Source organism: Xenopus tropicalis, chromosome 5, assembly GCF_000004195.4.
Source record: "Xenopus tropicalis strain Nigerian chromosome 5, UCB_Xtro_10.0, whole genome shotgun sequence".
NCBI lineage: Eukaryota > Metazoa > Chordata > Amphibia > Anura > Pipidae > Xenopus > Xenopus tropicalis.
The window spans coordinates 91,680,689-91,702,776 of record NC_030681.2 but is presented as its reverse complement, the minus strand read 5'-3'; the positions used below and the strand labels follow the sequence as shown (position 1 = coordinate 91,702,776).

The 22,088-nt window shown below is 38.8% G+C and overlaps 1 protein-coding gene across 2 annotated transcripts in view; it reads left to right on the top strand.

The window, feature by feature from the left end:
* LOC100487726 (CD109 antigen) overlaps positions 1-22,088 on the top strand; it is a 47,277-nt gene that overhangs the window by 6,416 nt on the left and 18,773 nt on the right. For both annotated transcript variants that reach the window (XM_031902628.1, XM_031902627.1), the window contains exons 7-19: positions 1,189-1,276; positions 3,985-4,081; positions 7,817-7,919; positions 11,239-11,348; positions 11,642-11,878; positions 12,854-12,949; positions 13,058-13,120; positions 14,568-14,753; positions 17,441-17,590; positions 17,919-17,948; positions 19,492-19,549; positions 20,824-20,926; positions 21,305-21,422. In XM_031902628.1, the coding sequence (XP_031758488.1) occupies positions 1,189-1,276; positions 3,985-4,081; positions 7,817-7,919; positions 11,239-11,348; positions 11,642-11,878; positions 12,854-12,949; positions 13,058-13,120; positions 14,568-14,753; positions 17,441-17,590; positions 17,919-17,948; positions 19,492-19,549; positions 20,824-20,926; positions 21,305-21,422 (1,439 nt within the window). The remainder of the gene's footprint in view (positions 1-1,188; positions 1,277-3,984; positions 4,082-7,816; positions 7,920-11,238; positions 11,349-11,641; positions 11,879-12,853; positions 12,950-13,057; positions 13,121-14,567; positions 14,754-17,440; positions 17,591-17,918; positions 17,949-19,491; positions 19,550-20,823; positions 20,927-21,304; positions 21,423-22,088) is intronic.

Genomic DNA, 22,088 nt, shown 5'->3' with positions numbered 1-22,088 from the left:
AGGCGCCCATTGGTTTGGGGACCCCAACAGCTTGTTGATGTAGTCCCCAATGAAAAAATCCAAACCTGCCCGATCAAGATCTGCCCCATTTGAGGCCAGACCGCCATCTGACCTCAAATCAGCCCGTTTAATCCGATTGTTTGGCCCCAGGGCCAAATGATCAAATTAGCCCGATATCGGCCGCCCGTAGGTGGGGATAACAGAAGACTATTTGACCCGTGTAGAATTGGCCCGTGTTCACGTTAAGGCTTTTTGGAAACTGCATTTCTTATTACATTCTATAGACTTGTTCTAGTATTTAAATGCCCTTTAAAGATATCTACAAAGGGCATTCATAGTGGAATAAAGATTTAGAAAAAGTCATGTCCAGATGCAAGTGCCTGAAAATGAGATACTGCAGGTTTGGCATTAGTAGAAATAACCCACTTGGTTTGTGTATATCCAGTATAGAGCATTAACTTAAAATATAACTGCATAATTCCCATATACAAAGTACAGTACGGCAACAACATGTTTGCATACAGTGGTCTTTTAATATTTTTCCACCATTTGGAATGTTTTAAGAAGGTGTGTCACACCACCTTGGTCAGTTTCTGGTAATACTATTAAAATGATGAAGATACTTATCCCCAGAAACCCAAATTTTTCTGCAAATTAGTATCTTGTGTTTCAGAAATAGTTAGACAGAGACGTTTACAGACTGGTTGCCCCTTTAAATTAAATATCAGCTCCGAAAAATGGTAAGTTGTGGGGTCTTTACACATTTTCTCAACTGTAAATATCTTCTGAACATGCACATGCTTGCAAGTAATACATTACTGGGAAGCATGAGTCTGAAAGGCAGGTCTGGCAACTTTATATGGCACTTTGCCATCCTCTGGTACGGAAACTATGAGCAGGCTTTGTGGTTTCATTATAAATTGAGCCTTCTTGCCTTTCATCATTGTTGCTCTGCATTTCAACAGAGTTATTACTCAATTAATTTTAAAAAGCAGTATAAAAACAGGAAAGGGACTTGTTTGCCACAAGAGGTAGTCCGTGTTCCTGTAATTTTGTGGTTGTGTTAAATATGTAAAAGATTTCTAGAATAAACTCTTATGCAGAGCCCGGGTGTAACAGAGATATTATTAGCTCTATAACCTTGCTAATATTAATTTATACTGAATTTAATGCATTTTCTGTTTTCAGAGCATCCTAAGTTTGATGTTACAATTAAGACACCCTCTTTTTATGTTGATCCAAAGCAGCAAAATCTCATTGGCACAGTCATAGCAAAGTAAGTAACATAAGTATGTGCCTATGTCACACCTAATATGCACTTATCCATCAAGACTCTACTGCAGTGCTGTCCAACTGGCAGCCCGTGGGGCGCATGCGGCCCGCGACCCCCCTCTGTGTGGCCCTCCACCTGTCTGGCTGCTTTGATGGCTTACTCTTATGTAAGCTTTAAATGGTATCAGTACTGTCATTAACTGGACCCCTGCTTGGCTCACACCTCAGATTCAGGCTGTAAACCCTCTGTATTGTTTAAAAATGTAATCCCCTGTGTTGTTCACACCTTTTAATCCTTGCATTGTGTTCACACCTCAAGCTCAGGTTGTAATCACCCACATTGTTCCCCTGTTCACACCTCAGTAGAAACCCACAAATAAACCCTGCACACTACAAAAAGAACATATACTGAGGTGGTACTGCAATTAAAAAGTTTTTTTTTTTAATATATAGTTATTGTGCAGACTGTAGGAGCAGTGCCAGCATTGTGTCACTGTATGCTGCCTGTGTGTGCCATACAGGGCAGAGAGAGTATGGCACACACAAGCAGGGTAGGGAAGGCAGAGTATGGCACACACAGGCAGGGTAGGGAAGGCAGAGTATGGCACACACAGGCAGGGTAGGGAAGGCAGAGTATGGCACACGCAGGCAGGGTAGGGCAGGCAGAGTATGGCAGGTATTTGCTGTACTACAACCATTAATATGGGTATGGTCATGTGATAACATGGGTGTGGTTTCAAGTGGGTGCAGTTTCAAATAGGGGAGTGGTCAAAACTGGCTTCCATTATCGGCCCTCTACCACGTAGGTCGGAAAAATTCCGGCCCTCGGTACCACAGAAGTTGGACAGCACTGCTCTACTGTATATTATACTTGACTTAGGGGCACATTTACTAATCCACGAATGTCCGAATGCGTTTTTTTCGTAATGATCGGTATTTTACGATTTTTTCGTAAATTGTCGCGACTTTTTCGTAGCCGTTATGACTTTTTCGCAATTTGTCCCGACTTTTTTGGAGCGTTACGACTTGCACGAATTGTCGCAACTTTTTCATAGCCGTCGCGCCGAGTACGAAAGTTTCGGATTAATTCAAGCTTTAGTATCGTGACTTTCCTTGGGCCAGGTTGGAGCTGCAGAGTGCCATTGAGTCCTATGGGAGGCTTCCAAAATCATGCAGTCTGAAAGGTTTGCCCGCCGTTTACGAGCACTCAATACGAAAAAGTCACAACAATATACAAGCAAATCATAACAGCTACGAAAAAGTCGCGCAAGTCGTAACGGCTACGAAAAAGTCGTGGCAATTTACGAAAAAGTCGTAACGGCGAAGAAAAAATCGCAAAAAATACGAAAAAGTCGCAAAATGTTTGTTTCCAATTCAAATTTTTCCCATTCAGATTCGTGGATTAGTAAATCAGCCCCATAATGTACAAAAAAACTTATTCTTAGGCTTCAATGTTATTTGTATAGTTATGCACACATAGGGCCAGATTCATTAAAGTACGAATCTGAATCACGAAATCCGATAATTTCTGATGATTGGAAAAGTCACGAAAATTCCTTTCGTTTAAATATGAAGATTTTGTACTTACGATACAAAAGTTCCAAAATTTTCGTATTGAAACGATTGTTTGCGAATGGCGATCCGATAGTCACAAAATTTTCATATCCGAACGATCGGAAACGGTGGGGAAACTGAACGTTCAGTGCATGATTTTGGAAGTCTCCCATAGGACTCAATGGCACTCTGCAGCTCCAACCTGGCCCAAGGAAAGTCACGGTACCAAAGCTTGAATGAATCCAAAACTTTCATAGTTGTTGCGACAAATACAATTTTGTCGCACACATTGTTGCGCAAATTGTCGCAAAGTACGAAAAAGTTGCGGAAATTTACAAAAATAGTGCAGAAAATATGCAAAATTTGTAAACTTAAGAAAAAAAATCCGAATTTTTTTAAAACGGACCTGTCGTACTTTGATAAATGTGCCCCATAGTGGTGTATTTATTAAAACTGGAGACAAACACACAGCAATAAAACCCTTTAAAAAACCTTCAGGGCCCTTGTATGAGCAAAAAACTGCCTGTATCAGTAGTTTACACAGTTGTTAATAATGGCCAATCACAATAGTATAAAGCAAAGAGCATTTTATAGCTAAGAGCTTTATAGCAGTGAATAACAGAAACAGAAAACAGAGAGTTTAATACACACCTGCTAAGAAAACAACCAGTTGCTTGTTTACTATGAGGGAGGAGGTGGAATGCCGTTTGGTTTATTGTAGTATTGTTATGGCCAATTAAGTAGATTAAAAACATTACTACCTGTTGGTAGACCAAAAAACATAAACAATAAAATGTCTAATGAATTTCAGTTTTTGTTATCGAGATCTATTTATGCTGGAATGATGTTTCTTTTCCACTGTTTGTAAAACTCTTCTTTACTGTATATTATTTAGTAAAGTATGGGGACTACCAATGCTCATTATATGCATGTATACTGAGCAACACATGCTCTCTGGCCTGAAAGAATGTGATACTAAAGAGATATTAGTTTTCATGATGCCTGAACAAGTAGGCTTGTACTCCCTTTACTCCTGGAGCATATACCTATGGTCTTGTTTATAGCCCCATATGCCTAGATTTCACAATCTGATCACTCACTGTCATCCAGGATATTTGTCATTGTATGTTAAATATATGTAATTTATTGTTATTCCAGCTACACCTATGGAAGGCCTGTAAAGGGAAATGCAACTGTTCTTATTACGTCACTGTATGACATTCAAGCTGCGAATGGAATTAAGAAAACTTATGAAGTAAATATTTTTGTTCTATATCTTTTACATATATATTCAGTTATATAAGAATTTTTTTAAAAAAAAAATGACCTTTCTTCATGGGGGCAACCTAAGCTTCCAAAACATGGTAGAATTTCATGGAGTAATTCCAATTCTGTAGCAAGATATAGGCTTCTAAATGTCTAAAAATGAAAAAAAAAATTTACATTTTCCATAATATAAACACCCATACCAGAAACAAAAATTATTTAATGCACGGAAATACAACTGATTTGGAAAGTCCCATGTCTCCTGAACGTGCCAATACCAAATATATATAGTTTTACAGAGATTTCTCACTTGTATAGGTCAAAAACTCCCAGCAGTACACTACCAAATTTCCAAAGCACTGCTTCAGAAAGCTGCATACTTTATATTTCAAGGCCAAAAATTTCACTAACAGAAGGTTTATCCCAGAAAATTATATATTTTTGGAAAGATTCTGGGGGAATCCAGAGTAGGCACAACTGTCTGTCTACTCCAAACTATGAAGTCACAATGTTTTTCTAAAGTTATTGTTTTTTATCAAAATTTGGTACATTTAAAAAAAAATTGCTTCAAAGCTTCCAGTCTATAGTATCTTATCTCCTACAGGTCATAAAGTAACCAAATAAAACACCCTAAATATGAACGCCACGGGTCCACTGAACAGTTTGATGCCCAATATGTATAGGTTTAGCTAAGTATGTGGCATGTAGGGGCCCCAATGTGAACATACCCCCATATGTACTGTCATTTCTGTCATTTCAACTCCTGTAAAATCAACACATTTACATCATTATATGTGGGATAAAGCTAGTAAAAAGTATGCTCACCCCAGAAAGTCATATATTTTTGGAAAGTACACATTCCCCCGAATCTAAAATGGGTACCCATGTCTTTCTACTCCAAAGTACCAAGCCGCAAAGCTTTTCTAAAGTTAGCAATTTTGATGACATTTCCAAAAATCCCCTCAAAGCTTCCAATTTGCAGCATCATATCTCCCACATAGAATTAGATACCAAGATACAACACCCTAAATATGAACGCCAGGGGCCCAATGAACAGTTTGATGCCCAATATGTATAGATTTACCTAAGTATGTGGCATGTAGGGGCCCCAATGGGAACATACCCCCATATGATCTATCATTTCTGTCATTTCAGCTCCAGCAAAATCAACACATTTACATCATTATATATGGTATAAAGCTAGTAAAAAGTACACTCACCCCAGAAAGTCATATATTTTTGGAAAGTACACATTTCCCCAAATCTAAAATGGGTACCCATGTCTTTCTACTACAAACTACCAAGCCGCAAAGCTTTTCTAAATTTAGCAATTTTGATGACATTTCAAAAAATCCCAGGGGAACGCCAGGGGTCCACTGAACATTTTGATTCTCAATATGTTTAGGTTTACCTAAATAGGTGGCATGTAGGGGCCCCAATATAACATACCCCCATATGATCTATCATCTCTGCTCCTGAAAAATCAACATATTTACTGTACATCCTTTATGTGGGCTACAAAAAAAGTACACTTACCCCAGAAAGCCATATATTTGGTCTTTCTACACCAAAGTACCAATCTGCAAAGCTTTCCCATAAACAAAAGCAAATGTCTGCGTGGCTGCTATGGGCAACACCAACAGTGATGTTTGTCGCCAATGTTAATTAATACACCCCTAGGTGTAATGCAATAACCGTTTCATTGCTGAAAGTTGCACCACAGTTAGGTCACATGGTGTTTGATCTTGGAAGTGTGTGCATATACATTATCAATCACATCACATGGGATATTAGTGTTAGGCAGACAGGAATGGTAGCTCAGGGACTGTGCATGCCACTATTGCAGCCCACTGGTTACCAATGAACTAACTATAGTGCTACTTTACTGCAGTATACGCCATAACTCCTGACAGAAACCATGTGTGAGTGTATGTGTGTGTCTAAACGTGCATGTGTGTAGGGACCCATAAGGGCACATTTACTTATCCAGGAACGCTTTAAGCATTCGTTCAATCGGTCCAATCATATTTTCACGACTTTTTCGACGCGTGAACAAATGTTTTCGTATTTTTAGCGCGAAAAAATCGGATTGGTTTTGCTGCTGTTTACAATGGTTCGGTACGGAACGTGACTTTCGGATCGCCAATACGATATTATCGTGACCAATATGTTTTTTTTGTAAGCATTTTCGTGATATTTGCGATTTTCAGAAATTTTAGTTTCCAATCCGAATTTTTACCATTTGGGATTCAAACTCATGTTTTGATAAATCTGCCCCATAGAGTTAAATTGCCCCTATGGCTTTAAATTCCTACAGGTTCAGTTCCCTAAGTTTCTGGGCAGAAGGGAATGTATCTAATTAAGTTCATCTACATATATGTGCTATTGGCTAGCAGGGAGGGTGACCACATCCTGCCTCACTTTGGTATAGAGCTGGGAAAGGAGTGGCATCTTCCTCTTTGCTTCCACATGAGGAACAGGGTGGCTGTTGCTGTGAGCCCGGGGAATGAGCCTAGTTAAAGTCGGGGAACAGGCCCCTGTGAATGTTGCCTCTCAAGGAAACTTCGGGCGACTTCGGGATATTGAAGTGACACGTATGCCATCCCACCGGCGATTTACATTCTTGCCAATGGGATGGCATTGCTGGGAGATTAGTCACCCATGGTAACAGATTTATTTCAGAGCAACTAATATCTCTGTTCGCCACTGCCCTACACTTTAATAACATGCTATGTTGTTAAGTTGCAGATGGAGCTTATCTATGCAGATTTGCCACTGGCCTCCTTCTTTTTTCCACTTGCATGTATATTTGTTGCTCTCCAAAGATAAAAGATGCAATCTGTTTGCTAGGTTACATGGCAACCTGAAAGCAGATCATTTATCAAGTTACTTGCTGCTGGTAATCATTCTAATCACACACTCTGCTCATCATACTTCATTCTAATATCAGAGAGCAGCCTATTTGCAAGGGTTAGGGTTCCTAGAAGCCACATAGCAGTTTTAAAGCCAAATTGCAAAACTGCAGTACATTTTTTTTCACAAAGAGGTGTTTTAATTTATTTGTTGCTGTGCCTATTGCAGTTGCCCCAAGGAAATTTTGGTATAGTGACCTCCCAATCCTATAATAGCACAGTGGCTCCCAGCCAACACCAGTGCCGTTCTTACCAACTTAAGTAGAGGATCATTCCTTGAGGCACGTGGTGCACAGTTTATGCCACAGTACCTATTGTTTATCAAACAGATTTCCCTATTCTTAATGCATAGAAATGTCATGAGTATGTCATGAACCAAGGGCCACTGCTGCTGACTGATGATGAAGATGTGTATGCTGACATTTAGTATGCAGGCTGCTACTTTCATACAGAAATTGAGCCATATTGCACACTGCTCTGCAGTTGTATATCTCAGCACATGGAGGGCAGCACGTGAGAGTGCCTAAATGGAAATGAGTGTATTAAATATGCTTTTTGGTAGGGCATCCCAAATGCTTATTCACCGACACACAAAGCAGTTTCACATCATTAGCTGTGCGCTGCAAAAAGCTATTCACAAAAGTGCAGTTGTAGCACCAAAAGTATACAGTAAACACTATGTTCAAGACACATTGATATTAGCCATGTTTTTGCATTTAGAACACTGGGATTTGTAGCAAGAATAGGCACACTTTGCACAAACATTTGTTCAATAATATAAATGTGACACTGTAATCTTTTTTGTAATGTAGATGTCTGGATCAGCAGACTTTACCTTTACATATGCTGAACTTTCACGCTTGCCCAGTGGGCTTACATTAAATATAACAGCGGTGGTGAAAGAAGAACTTACAGGTATGTAATAAGCTATACAAACACAGAAGAAATGATTTAATGCTATAATAAATACCAGGTGTGGTAGAGTGACCCAACAAATGTGAATTTTCCCATTAAGTTCTCTATATTGGGAGATGTAGGCTTTAAGGGAGATTTTGATAAACAGAGAATGCTTTCTCTGTTTAAAGGGTTTTGCTGTCTGGCCCTGGAAGCTATAGTGTTCTAGAAGGAACAAGCGGACCAGGTGATCCATTCCAGTAGTCTAGCACAAATATTGGAGCTTACTTTCCCCAGGAAGGCTGTCCTGCGGAAAGGTATTTAATTGTATGGAAAGGTGTGAATCGGTCTCTCAGAGCATGGACGATACCTGTCTGTGTTTTAGGACTACCAGAGGGGCTAGAGGTGCTGCCTGCCACTGTAAGGAGCAGAGGGAGACTTAAGAAAGCAACCAAGAGACTGAGCATCTAAGGAGATGAGAGGAAATCCAGGAGGCTGAGCAATTCCCCCAGAACAGGGGGGTACAGGGGTGACCCTAAACATTTGTGTTTTCTCACTGGTAGTCCACAAGGGGCCCAGTTTAGTGATGGAACTCATGTAATGTGTGATGGTAGCGCTTAGAGGGCAGGATTTATTTTTATGATTTATGTTTTGTATGCTGAAATGAGCACTCATTTGTTAAATAAACTGCCTTAAAGCTAAGAAAGTGTCTGTCGCGGATCCCGCTAGTTTACACAGGAAATACAAGATGAATGCACAATATATAATATAATGTAATCCATCTTTTATTTACAATAGATGAAGATTACATTTCTCAGATAGTTATGGGTTTGTTCTGTCAGTCCCGCAGACAGACAGGAGGCAGAAAAATTGTACCTACTGTGTGTTTAAGCTGAGGGAAGACTATATACAGTACTCAAGGGTTAAACTGTACTCGATATCACCAAGCAAGCTGATCTTCTGACGTAAAAATCAAACCTGACAGAAAAATCAAACCTGCCCAATCGAGATCTGGCCGATTAAAGGCCAGATGTCAGTCGGGCAGGCCCGTCTTTCGTGCCCATACACGGGCAGATAAGCTGGCAAATCGGTCTAAGGGCTGTGGCACACGGGGAGATTAATCTAATCTCCCCGATATGACACCCCATCGGCGAGAGGCAACTTCCGCGTTCGCGGCGCCGCATATGCCATCCCACCGGCGATTTACATTTTCGCTGGTGGGATGTCATATCGGGGAGATTAGTCACCTGCGACAAGGGAGATTTGTTGTGGGTGACTATTCTCCCCGTGTGCCACAGCCCTAAAGGACCGATATCAGCAGCTAGAACCGACCCGTGTATGGTCACCTTTGCTGTAGGGTTCCTCTATCTGACCTGACACAAAAGGAGAACAGATACCAGATAGAGAGCAGATAAAACTTTTACAGTGGTGTGAAAAACTATTTGCCCCCTTCCTGATTTCTTATTCTTTTGCATGTTTGTCACACTTAAATGTTTCTGCTCATCAAAAACCGTTAACTATTAGTCAAAGATAACATAATTGAACACAAAATGCAGTTTTTAAATGAAGGTTTACGTTATTAAGGGAGAAAAAAAACTCCAAATCTACATGGCCCTGTGTGAAAAAGTGATTGCCCCCCTTGTTAAAAAATAACTTAACTGTGGTTTATCAATTTCAATTTTCAATTTCAATATCAATTTCTGTAGTCACCCCCAGGCCTGATTACTGCCACACCTGTTTCAATCAAGAAATCACTTAAATAGGAGCTACCTGACACAGAGAAGTAGACCAAAAGCACCTCAAAAGCTAGACATCATGCCAAGATCCAAAGAAATTCAGGAACAAATAAGAACAAAAGTAATTGAGATCTATCAGTCTGGTAAAGGTTATAAAGCCATTTCTAAAGCTTTGGGACTCCAGCGAACCACAGTGAGAGCCATTATCCACAAATGGCAAAAACATGGAACAGTGGTGAACCTTCCCAGGAGTGGCCGGCCGACCAAAATTACCCCAAGAGCGCAGAGACAACTCATCCGAGAGGCCACAAAAGACCCCAGGACAACATCTAAAGAACTGCAGGCCTCACTTGCCTCAATTAAGGTCAGTGTTCACGACTCCACCATAAGAAAGAGACTGGGCAAAAACAGCCTGCATGGCAGATTTCCAAGGCGCAAACCACTTTTAAGCAGAAAGAACATTAAGGCTCATCTCAATTTTGCTAAAAAACATCTCAATGATTGCCAAGATCAATATCTTGTGGACCGACGAGACAAAAGTTGAACTTTTTGGAAGGTGCGTGTCCCGTTACATCTGGCGTAAAAGTAACACAGCATTTCAGAAAAAGAACATCATACCAACAGTAAAATATGGTGGTGGTAGTGTGATGGTCTGGGGTTGTTTTGCTGCTTCAGGACCTGGAAGGCTTGCTGTGATAGATGGAACCATGAATTCTACTGTCTACTAAAAAATCCTGAAGGAGAATGTCCGGCCATCTGTTTGTCAACTCAAGCTGAAGCGATCTTGGATGCTGCAGCAGGACAGTGACCCAAAACACACCAGCAAATCCACCTCTGAATGGCTGAAGAAAAACAAAATGAAGACTTTGGAGTGGCCTAGTCAAAGTCCTGACCTGAATCCTATTGAGATGTTGTGGCATGACCTTAAAAAGGCGGTTCATGCTAGAAAACCCTCAAATAAAGCTGAATTACAACAATTCTGCAAAGATGAGTGGGCCAAAATTCCTCCAGAGCGCTGTAAAAGACTCGTTGCAAGTTATCGCAAACGCTTGATTGCAGTTATTGCTGCTAAGGGTGGCCCAACCAGTTATTAGGTTCAGGGGGCAATTACTTTTTCACACAGGGCCATGTAGGTTTGGATTTTTATTCTCCCTAAATAATAAAAACCCTCATTTAAAAACTGCATTTTGTGTTTACTTGTGTTATCTTTGACTAATAGTTAAATGTGTTTGATGATCAGAAACATTTTGTGTGACAAACATGCAAAAGAATAAGAAATCAGGAAGGGGGCAAATAGTTTTTCACACCACTGTACGTCTTTGGTGAGCCAAATAATAACATTTAATAAAAATGTAAATGAATACATAAGTGATAAAACCTAAAGCTGCCTCCAGAGTAGATGCATAATTTCTCAGAGAATAACGTCATAACATTTTAGCTAATTTCACCCACTCCTCCTGTTAATAAAGTGGAGAAGGTACATTTTCTGCAAATTTACAGCTGACCTCAAACATATCTGAGCATAAACTAAATCTGACAACCTCAAAAAGGGCTATCTATGTACATAAAAAATACCCTAAATGATTGCTTATATCTCTTTACAGGTATTGCAATTAGTAAGTCTTCATATGTCAAAAAAGTTGACTCTGAGTATGAACTTGTCATAGTCAGTCAGCCACCAGTTTTGATCCCTGGCATTAACTTCATAACCAAGGTATGTTAATATACGCTAAGTTAGAGGTATAAGGTAGCAAAACAACCTGAACTCTAGGGAATATGGCACCTGGGCATTTTGGCTGGTGCTAGTGGAAAAGGTGTCTAAACACCCCTGTCCGCCTATCACCACTTGTAATGTTAATTAATGAAAAACCCCTTTCTGGCTTGCATTATGAGTAGCAGACAGACCTCATCCCTTTATAGTTACTAGAAGTCACTATAATTCTCCTGTGCATGTTTGTGTAAGATTTGGGTTACTGTATTACTAGAATGTTTTTTCTTCCATTGCAGATTCAGCTACAAAGAAAAGATCGTTTACATTTAACACAAGGAGAAAGAGAAAACAATATTTCAGTTAAAGTAACTCAATCATTTATGCCTTGGCTTGTTGAAACCGAAGGAGTAAATACTCCCACTGGTGCCACCAATCTTAACTATGTAGAAACTCTTCAATACAACATTCCAGAATCTGGTATTATTAGTGTTGAACTTCCACTGCAAAATTCCGTTCTGCTTATAATTATAGAGGTGGGTAAAAATTCTAGAGGTTTTAAAAAATTATTATAATATCGTTACACTCTGTCTCTGTCAGTGGTTTTGGCTGGCATAACCTTTAATCCAGAAACGTATGCGCTACATCATAATAACTGTGCCTTAAGAAAATGAATGACATTCTGTACACTGTATATGCAGCTTCTGGTCATAAGTGCTAAAGCCAGAATCCAAATAAGAATATTTTGTTCTTTGTTGTTGTTGAGGGTTTGAAAAGGATTTGGACCTGATATCTTAGGATATTCTTTAGCACTTTTCATTTTACAGTGTCCTTATACATATACAACCATTTATAAGTAATTTTCTATTTAAATATATATATTAGGAAAGTAGGAAAGACCTATTGATAATAACAGATGTGCCTATGAGAGGTACTATCAACTTGCCAACTTGCCAATTGCCAATAGGCTTTAATTCCTACCTTGCTGTATGTGTGTATGTATGGTGACAGCTGGCATATTAACATTTACAATGTACATAATAGCAAGGTTTTTGCAGATTTCACAGCACTCAAATCATCCCTGTACACAGCACTCAAAGCACCCCCAATCTTTATTAGCATACAGTGAATTGACATTTTTGATTTTGTGGTTGGGTTTATTTTAGTTAACCAAGTAGCACCCTCACCCTCCATTTAATTTTGGCTAAATGTGGCCATTTGGTGAGTAATATGTGACTATGAACACTGCTAAAACTTCACAACATGTCTAACTTTTCTAACACATCAATACCTACAATATTACAGAGTCTTTAGCTGCTTGGGGAACATTTTATATACATTTTTGGTAATACTGGGAATATTGGAAATGGGAGGCATAGGAGAGACATTTCAGTGTAGATGAATTCGTTTGGATGATATAGTTTTAAAAATGTTAATAAAGGTGTAATTTACTGTTCTTTTTAACTGACTGCTACACAGCAGAAAGGGATATAACAATGTTTTTTTGCTAGGCTGTATATCAAAACATTACACAAAAGTGGCAAATGCACAGAGACCTTGGCATCAGTTCCTCTGCACAGATACAATTACCAGATTCTCCGGCACAGGTGATGCTTAAAATATACCTACAGTAACTTTTATTTCATGTCACATATTAACAAATGTGTTTGTAATTTTAGTTGTGATGTTTTATTTACAATACCTGTACCTTTCAGGTTGGGACACCATTTGATGTAAGAGTGAAAACCACACCAGAAATTCAAAACCTTTATTATGTGGTATGTAAATGTTATTTTATTATCTCAAATATACTGTAAATTCTGAATTAGGTACTCTGGATGCAGAATTGCGCCCATGAAAACACAGCATGACTGTACCCGCTTGCACATTTCTACGCTCGCTGTCTGGCCCTGTTTTTCAGGTGCACCTATAGCTTACTTTAATGCATGAGGTGCAACTCACAGTAGTACTCTTCTGGACTAGGGAGTCCTGTACCTAACACCTGCATTTAGCACAAAGTCAATACAGGGCTTATTTTGTATGTTGAATCAGATTCTATTGAAGGGCCAACTCTGTGCCAACCCTTCCACACACTAGTCTGTGCAGTTTTGCACTTTATTGGGGTAGGTGCATGTGCTCTGGAATTCATGAAAGGAGTGTTACATAGAGGGTAAATACACTAGGAACTAGTAGCACAACAGCATAAGAAAAATAAAAACATTAGGTTGAGAACCCTTCTGTAAATCATTAGTCTCAAAAACTTTAAAATAGTAATACAATCTAATTAAAAAAAAATAAAAATAAAAAATAAGCATCCACTACATTTCAGGGTTCATGTTTATACCAATTTATTTAAAGCCACTGAGGAAATTTTTTTTTTCCTTTATACTGTTCATATAACTCTAGGTGATTTTTATTATCCATACATTTGTAGCTTATAATGCGTTTTACCTTGGGTATGTGGTCTGTTATATGATTATTCAAAGGAAGGTCAAGAATCTGGAGAGATGCCCTAATTAAAGTTGGGGAGGTATTTCTTACCTAACCTTTTAATAGAACCACCTATTCTTCCAAAATGCTGTAGATTATCATCTGTTTATCTCCAAATAGGAGCAAACAAGCAATGTGAATCCAATATTTATACTATCCAGAGGTATTAAGGACTCAGTGGCATGAGTGACTATTACCATCACATAAACAGAATTTTCTTTGATTATTATATACTATAATATATATATATATATATATATATATATATATATATATATATATATATATATATATATATATATATATATATATATATACATATATTTATATATGTCTGCAATATTCTGAAAAGTGAAATGTGTATTCCCCCTCCTTTAAGGACATGTAAAGCCTACATTTGACTACAATATGTATCAGTTGGGCACATCCCCCCACCCAAATGGCATCATTTGTACTGCATATATCCCCTCTGTTTGCCAGTACCATCACGTTTTCTTAAAGCAAATAGCAGCTTTCACTGGGTGACCCTTTTTTTGCTTTGTTTGAGCTGAGCACGTGCCTCTTCTGCCTACCCCTAGTTCCGGCCCAGCTAGTTTTTCATATAGTGTCAAGAACTGAAGTTCAAAATTATTTTCTTTAGATGAATCCTCTTATCATTACAGATAACATTATCTGAATACATCAATATCAAAACTTGATTTTTCCATATGATATATCCCTTGTCTTATTTTTCAGATAATGGCCAGAGGAATCATTGTAGCTGCTGAAAAGACAAATAGCACCACATTTACCCTCACTCCAGAATATTCTTGGGCTCCATCTGCTGTTCTCATGGTTTACTTCCTTAATTTTAATAATAACTCCTTTGAAATTATACAAGCTTCTCGTACAATTGATATCAAAGGCATGTTTGAAAATAAGGTAAGTTCACTGGAATATATGTATCTCCTATATACGCACATAACATACTACAACATTTGTATTTCATTTTCTATGATTTTACACTATAAAAGGGTAGTTCAGCTTTAAATTAATTTTAGTATGATGTAGACATTTATATTCTGAAACACTCTGTATCTGGTCTTCATTTTTTAAGTTCTGTCATTTTTCATTATTTAGCTTATGACTATTGTATGTATACCCTCATATAGATTGTAAGCTCTATGGGGTAGGGACCTCCATCCCCTTGTGTCTTTGACTCTTAACTTACTGCAACGGTATCTTGTATTTATTTGTGTTTATTTATTTATTTGTATCTTTTATTATCTTAATAACCCCCTGTAATGTATTAATGTATTCTACTGTACATCGCTGCGTACATAAGTAGTGCTTCATAAATTAAAGATATACATACATACATACATACATATAACTTTATTTATAAAGCGTTACAAGGATACATAGCACTGTGCAATATTACAATATACACAGTTACACACAGGGAGGACAAGTGTAATAATTAATACAATAAATAAGTATAAATACACAGAGATTAAATGCCATGTGATGTGAGACACAGTAGGAGGGTGGTCCCTGCCCCATAGAGCTTACAATCTAAATTGCCATGCCCACAAAATTTTGCTGAAGTTTTGCAAAACAATTCACCAATGGTGAAAAGCGGAATTTCGCTGCAAATTAATGCCCATCATTATTTATGAAGACAATTCCTTGCTCTTTCTAGGTGAGTGATAATTCATGGCAGGGTGGTGCTTGGAGCAAAAAGTCAACCCCCCCCCAGAATCTTCTATTTAAGGCAGGCCACATAGGTTCACACAAGCAAAGGGGTTATTTATGAAGCAGAAATAGGGTGCAAAGTGCAAAAAATTGTCAGTTTGCTATTTTTTTCACTTTGCATTTTGCTTTCAGTGCTATTGGGGCCCTGACAGACGGGGAGATTAGTTGCTGAGCGACAAATCTCCCCGAAATGCCATCCTACCGGCTAGAATGTAAATTGCCAGTGGGATGGAATACGTGTCGCCAAAATCGCCAAAGTTTCCTCTCAAGCCAACTTCAGCAATTTCGGCAAATCACCACCCCGCATATGCCATCCCACTGGCGATTTACATTCCAGCTGGTGGGATGGCATTTCGGGGAGATTTGTCGCGCGGCAACTAATCTCCCCGTCTGTCAGGGCCCAAATAGCACTGAAAGCAAAATGCAAAGTGAAAAAAAATAGCAACCTGCCCGTTTTTTGCACTTTCCACCCTATTTCTGACAAGGGAGATTTGTCGCAGGCAACTAATCTCCCCGTCTGTCATGGCCCTTAGACTGCCTCAGGTCTTTGCTCTCCATTTTGTAGCACAGAGATTTTTGGGAAGGAACATAATTGGGGAAACACATAGGCTTTCCACCCCTATTTATCATTCAAATCATTCTGGTGCAAAGTGCAGAGCACAGCCAGACCCCGGGCAGAGGTGCTCACTACATAAGTGTAGGGATCTCCAAGATTTGGGGCCCCTAGGATGGGTTCTCCTTTGACAGGCACTAGAGGGTGGCCTTAGGGAATTGGACACCTAAAGGTGGTCCTAGTTGTTTTTGTGTTAAGAAAGGGAGTATCCCTGCAGTTCAGGGTTATGGCCACAGGGTGGTACAATTAGTATATAAGTCTGTGCAGCCATGTGCTGCCAGGTCTTTCTGCCTGGGACCCCTCTTGGTATAGAGGTTAATTACAGGCCAGGGCATAGTGAGAGAGTTAACTGTTATAGGCAGCTCTAGGAGTGGTAGACAGGCTATTTAGCTGGGCAGCTTGGCCCCAACAGGAGCTTATATGAGATTAAGATCTCCCAGTACTCATTGCTGGAGTCAGGGAACTAAGTGGAAGGAATAGGAGGTTTGCCTAATCCAAAGGGGATAGCCGGTGGATATTACCGGGGTGAGGTCTCTAGGGGGTGTCCGCTTGGCGGGAGTACCGGGAAGTGCCCTAGAGAGGGGCTTCTGGTGTGAAGTACCGGAGGGAATCCCAAAAGAGGGTCGCCTGGCAGGGGTATTGCTGGTATCCCAGGAGAGAGGGCCTCCTAAGGAAAAAGAGTGTTTCCTTGAGTGTTTGTGACTTATGCAACGCCTGTCTGTCAAGCTACAATAAACGACATCACTTAGTTCATCATAACATCTGAGTGCAGTGTCTTACTATCTGGAGGATCCACTCTGCCTGGTAAGAATCTACCCCAGGGAGGGGGCAAGGTGCCAGGAGTGTTGGGAGTCCCCAAGCAGAAGTATAATATCAAGTTCTCAGGAGGGGAGTTACAGTTCAGTCTGTCCCTATCCTGGGTGGAGGCACGCCAAATAGTACAGCAACATCTGTTCCCCCAAAGTAAGCGGGGCTCAGGATCCTGTTAGCGCCACTAGATCTCAGCAGGTAGCAGCACAATCTCTAAAGTGGGCTACATAAGCAATAAGAGTTTTGCTCTTCTAACCCTCTTGCACTTCTGTCTAGAGTCATAGTAATTTACTTTGTGCTCTTTTTTTCTTTTTGTGGGACAAGCCTCTGATAACTACCAATGTAACCAGAGCTATATTTTAAAATATATTTTATATTCTTTCATGTTTAATATTTTATTTTTTATAGCCTAATATACCTGCTCTAATTATTTCTTTTAAATTTTAACTAGGTTTCTTTGTCATGGAGTGTAACCAAAACAGCACCATCAGAAAATGTGAGGTTGAATGTTGACATTACAGAGGCAGGATCTTTAGTAGGACTGCGAGTTGTTGATATTAGTGACAAACTCCTATCCAATGGCAATCATTTAAAAGAAAAAGTAAGTATTTGTTTTTGCTATGAAAATATGTAATAAAATATTGATTTCCTTTAATAAATGCTTTAACATTTCTTACCATAACTCTGTCAGGGAGAAATTGTATCTATTTTAAAGTAGAGTAGGCCTCATATTCTTAAATCTGGAACCTTCTGCAATGATTTACTGGTAACTATTATTACTATTGTAAAAATAAACAGAGGTTGTTAAGTAAGCTCTTTATATTTATAACCTTCATTGATTTTCAGTGTTGACTTTATCAAAACAATTGATCAATTTGTGAAATCTAAATGTGCTATGGGGTGTGTTTTAAATATTACCTTTTTTTCAGGTGGAGGCAGAAATGAAATCATACACAAAGGTAAAAATGATAAACATAGTTCTCTGCAATAATAAAACAGTACCTTGTATTGATACCAAGTAAGATATTATATATCTTATATATAATATAATATATATATTTTATCTTATATATAATCCTTATTGGAGGTGTATGGACCCATAGGGTTAATATGCCCCTATGGCTTTAAACCCCACCGTTTCCTTCTTTATCCTGTTACTGTGCAAAAACCCTTATATCTAGTGTGCTATTAGTTTTTTTGCCTTATTGGTTCATAGGTAGACCACGCCCTTGGCACTTCAATATAGTGCGTAACGAAGGGGTGGATCTTCCTCTTTGGCTGCATCTGTTGACTCAGGTGGAAGTTCCACTGAGCCTGGGATCAAAGGGCCCCAGTAAAGCCATCTACCCTAGAGTCTGCATCTAGCTCTAGTGAAGTCAGGGAAACAGGGACCCATGAATAAAGAGTAGTAAGTATCAGGATAATATCTGTAAAAGCACTTTCTAGGAAAGTGAGAAAGTGAGACTAGTTAAAAAAAGCAGTTTATGGCTCCAACCAGGAGAGGTTAGCTGGAAGGACTCTTCCCTACAGGCACTGTCACCTTAGAGTAGGACCACGAATAAGACGAGGTATCAGGCCAGTTTCTATCCCTGATTCATAGTTGGCTGCTAAGGTGCACATCCTGAGGACTCAGGTACTTGTCCAGACTACTCTCCTCAGGGGTGCCATGCTCGTTGTTGGACTTTACCTTGCCTACCCTCAGTTGAGGTGGGATAAACCGGTGGACACCCTATTTTTCTACCTGCTGTGCATTTATCTGATAACTCCTCTGAGCGAGTATTGTACTAACCCTGTGGATCATTTGTCCTGGACAATAAACAAGTTAAGTTTTGTTTTATCACAAAGAGAACCTTCTGGGACCCATTCTTTCGTTTACTTTGCACACAGCTCAAGTGAGTTGTAGTTGCACTAGAATACAAGGATATTTCCACATAGCAAAAGCCCATCTGGTGTGAAGAATCCTGTGTACCCCATGCCAATCTAGCTGGTGTTGCCTGTTTTCACAGCCAAATAGGGGTTACAGAGGCAAAACAATCCTATTAGCTTTATTCAATGTTTAAATAATTTTTAGCAGACTTTTTAATTAACTGAAAGTAAAACTAGAAAATCTCAACAATATAAGTATACAGTATATGTGTGTTGCAGATAAAAAAAATAAGAGAACATTCATTATTTTATCCAAAGCCAGTATTTGCAGATCAGTGTTTCCTTTGAGGCTAATATGCCATATGTACTGTAGACTGATATTGCCTGCTATTACTGATCAGGTTGGCAGCTTAATTGCCAACCCACAGGGCCAAAATGGCCTATCCCATTGATACTTGGTTGGAGACAGCCTGATATCAATAAGGCTGGCTGGAACATATTACTGTATTGGCCATATGCTAACTGCATTTAGCCAGACCTGGCCTACAATCACAGCATGTTTAATTTGGAAGACAGACTTTATAGCTAGCTGGTGTTAAAAAACTTAACAAATATCAATAACTTTTATCCTATTAGGACTTTGTTAACAGCTTGACTGATGGCATCATTAGTTATGATGGAATTCTCCTTGAGGGTGAGCTTTTATTATTTATTTCTTGTATTCATTAGTAAAGCAGATGTGCATATTTTTTAAATTGATTTAAAAAATATACATATAAACATTTATATACATATATACTGTATATATACATATAAGTACAAACACTTAGAAACAACTGAGAAATTCAGCAATAATTTATCACTTGTCAGAGCTTCTAATTTTACTGTAATTAATATATTGACAAATTTGTTATAATTGAAAGAGAAATTCAATATTTAAAACATCTGGTTATACAGACGGGCTTACTACATACTCTTTAAGATATAAGGAGACACGATGCATACACTTAATTACTTAACTACTTTTCCCTTCCCTTCCTTCCTTCCTTACTCTTTTCTCTTCCCTGCTCTTTTATGGTCTATGTAATATGCCATACACTGAAGCTATTGGAAGGTTATTGGGAGTGGAGCTTACCTCAGTGGTGAGAAATAGCCAGGCTAGTGAGTGATGGCAGCCTTGTCCCAACTACTAGTGGAATAGTGACCTCCTTTAGCGTAGGTAGTGAACCATCTGTGTACAGCATGTAGCGTGCAGGTTAGGGTGGTGAACCTGAGACAGTGCCAGTAAGGGCAATGTGGAAGATGGCAAGTAACGGTTCATGACAGAGATTAAAATGTGTAACTGTAGTAGTACATAGGGGTATCCCCACTATTCTTAAAAGGCCACTCTGCTGTGAGATCAGTACCTCAAGCTTTGGGTCAAGGTATGGAGTCAGTGATACTGAACTAAGCTTCAGTCCCTAGGAATTGACAAGAATGTCAATGTACATCATTGTCTTAAGTGTTTAGGTTTGCTTTCCATAAAATCAAAGCCCTTTATCCAAATCATAAAAAAATAGTCACACCAACCTTTACTCAAACCTATTCTAGATCTCGAACTTATGCTACATCTAGATATAGTTTGTAACTATGGAGTCATGTTAGGATACTTTTGGTCATATAGTGTATGCTCCTGCTGACGTGATGTCTCCAAAATTAGTAGATACATATTAATAGAGCAGTAAAATACAATATTTAGCAAGTTTGGTTCAAAGAATTTATGTGACCTGTGTTTCCCTGTAAATGCAGTGCTGCCTGTGTTTGGCAGGTAGGCCTTCCTCCTGCCCCCAAACTGTCCCTAACATCCAGAAACACAAGTTAAGGAGCACCGGCAGGTGAAATTTGCAACTAAATGCCTGGCCTTTCAAAACAGCCAATACTATTATGTACTTTATAGTAAACTTTGCAACCTCATGTTCCTTCTTCTAGAATTTATACCAGAACTATTCATTATCAGAGAAGAAATAGAGCCACCCGCGAATGTCCCAATTGTCTTCCCAGAGACTTGGATTTGGCTAGAAACTAACATCAGGTATATTGAAGAATGTTGCATTTTTTCCATTCCTTTTTCTATTTTCCATAATGACTGAAAAGTATGTACCTGAGAGTAGAACTAGAGAATGCAGAAAAGGAAATATAATTTCTGTACTTAAAAACAAAATGGATTACAGTAGAACCCCCATTTTAGGTGTAAAATCCAGGGAAAAAATGGTGTAAAATCCAGGGATTGTTTCATGCTATGTATGTTGCATGTATGCATCCAACATATTTAACTAGCAAGAAATGGTCATTTCATTAGTGTAAATGACCTCCGGAAAACCAAACCTTTGTTTAAAATGTATGTTTTACTTTCACTACATATGAAGTAAAGATGCCTTCACTAGTTTAGCATGATGTGGTCTGCTTGCAGCTCTGGAATCAGAACCAGCCTTCCTGTAACTGTACCCAATGCAGTGACGTCTTGGACGGCCAGTGCTTTTGTAATCTCCGATGTACTGGGCCTGGGATTAATTGAGGAATCTGTTGAGGTAACGTGCTAACATTTCTTTTGTTTAAAGTGATACTGACAGGCTGTTGAGGAATTGCAGTTTCCCTAACTGACCTCTATTTAATTTTAATTAACAGTTTTATATTTTTCCATTTGTAACATTTGCATCTGATGTTATATACTGTATATGCGATTTTTAGAGTTGTAAAACTTCAACCTCCTCTGCAAGCCCCCTGATTCATGATTTGTATTAGGAGCATTATGGCTACCAAGTAAGTAGTAAGGGGTCCAATACCTATAATTAAATCCAGCCTAAATTAAATACCAACCAAGTAAGTTGTAAGGAGTACAATACCTATAATTAAATTTTAATTAATTAAATGATTCCTACTCAATTTTAATGAAACATAAGCCTTAATATCCTTGTCTGATGCATGTTTCAGTGTACTGGATGGCTGGCCCCAGGTCTAAGGTAATTGATTATGTAGGGACCCATAGGGTTAAATTTTGTAGATTGTAAGCTCTTTTGGGCAGGGCTCTCTTCACCTCTTGTATCGGTTATTGATTGCTTTATATGTTACTCTGTATGTCCAATGTATGAAACCCACTTATTGTACAGCGCTGCGGAATATGTTGGCGCTTTATAAATTAATGTTAATAATAATAATAATAATAATAATAAATGGCCCCTATGGCTTTAAATTCC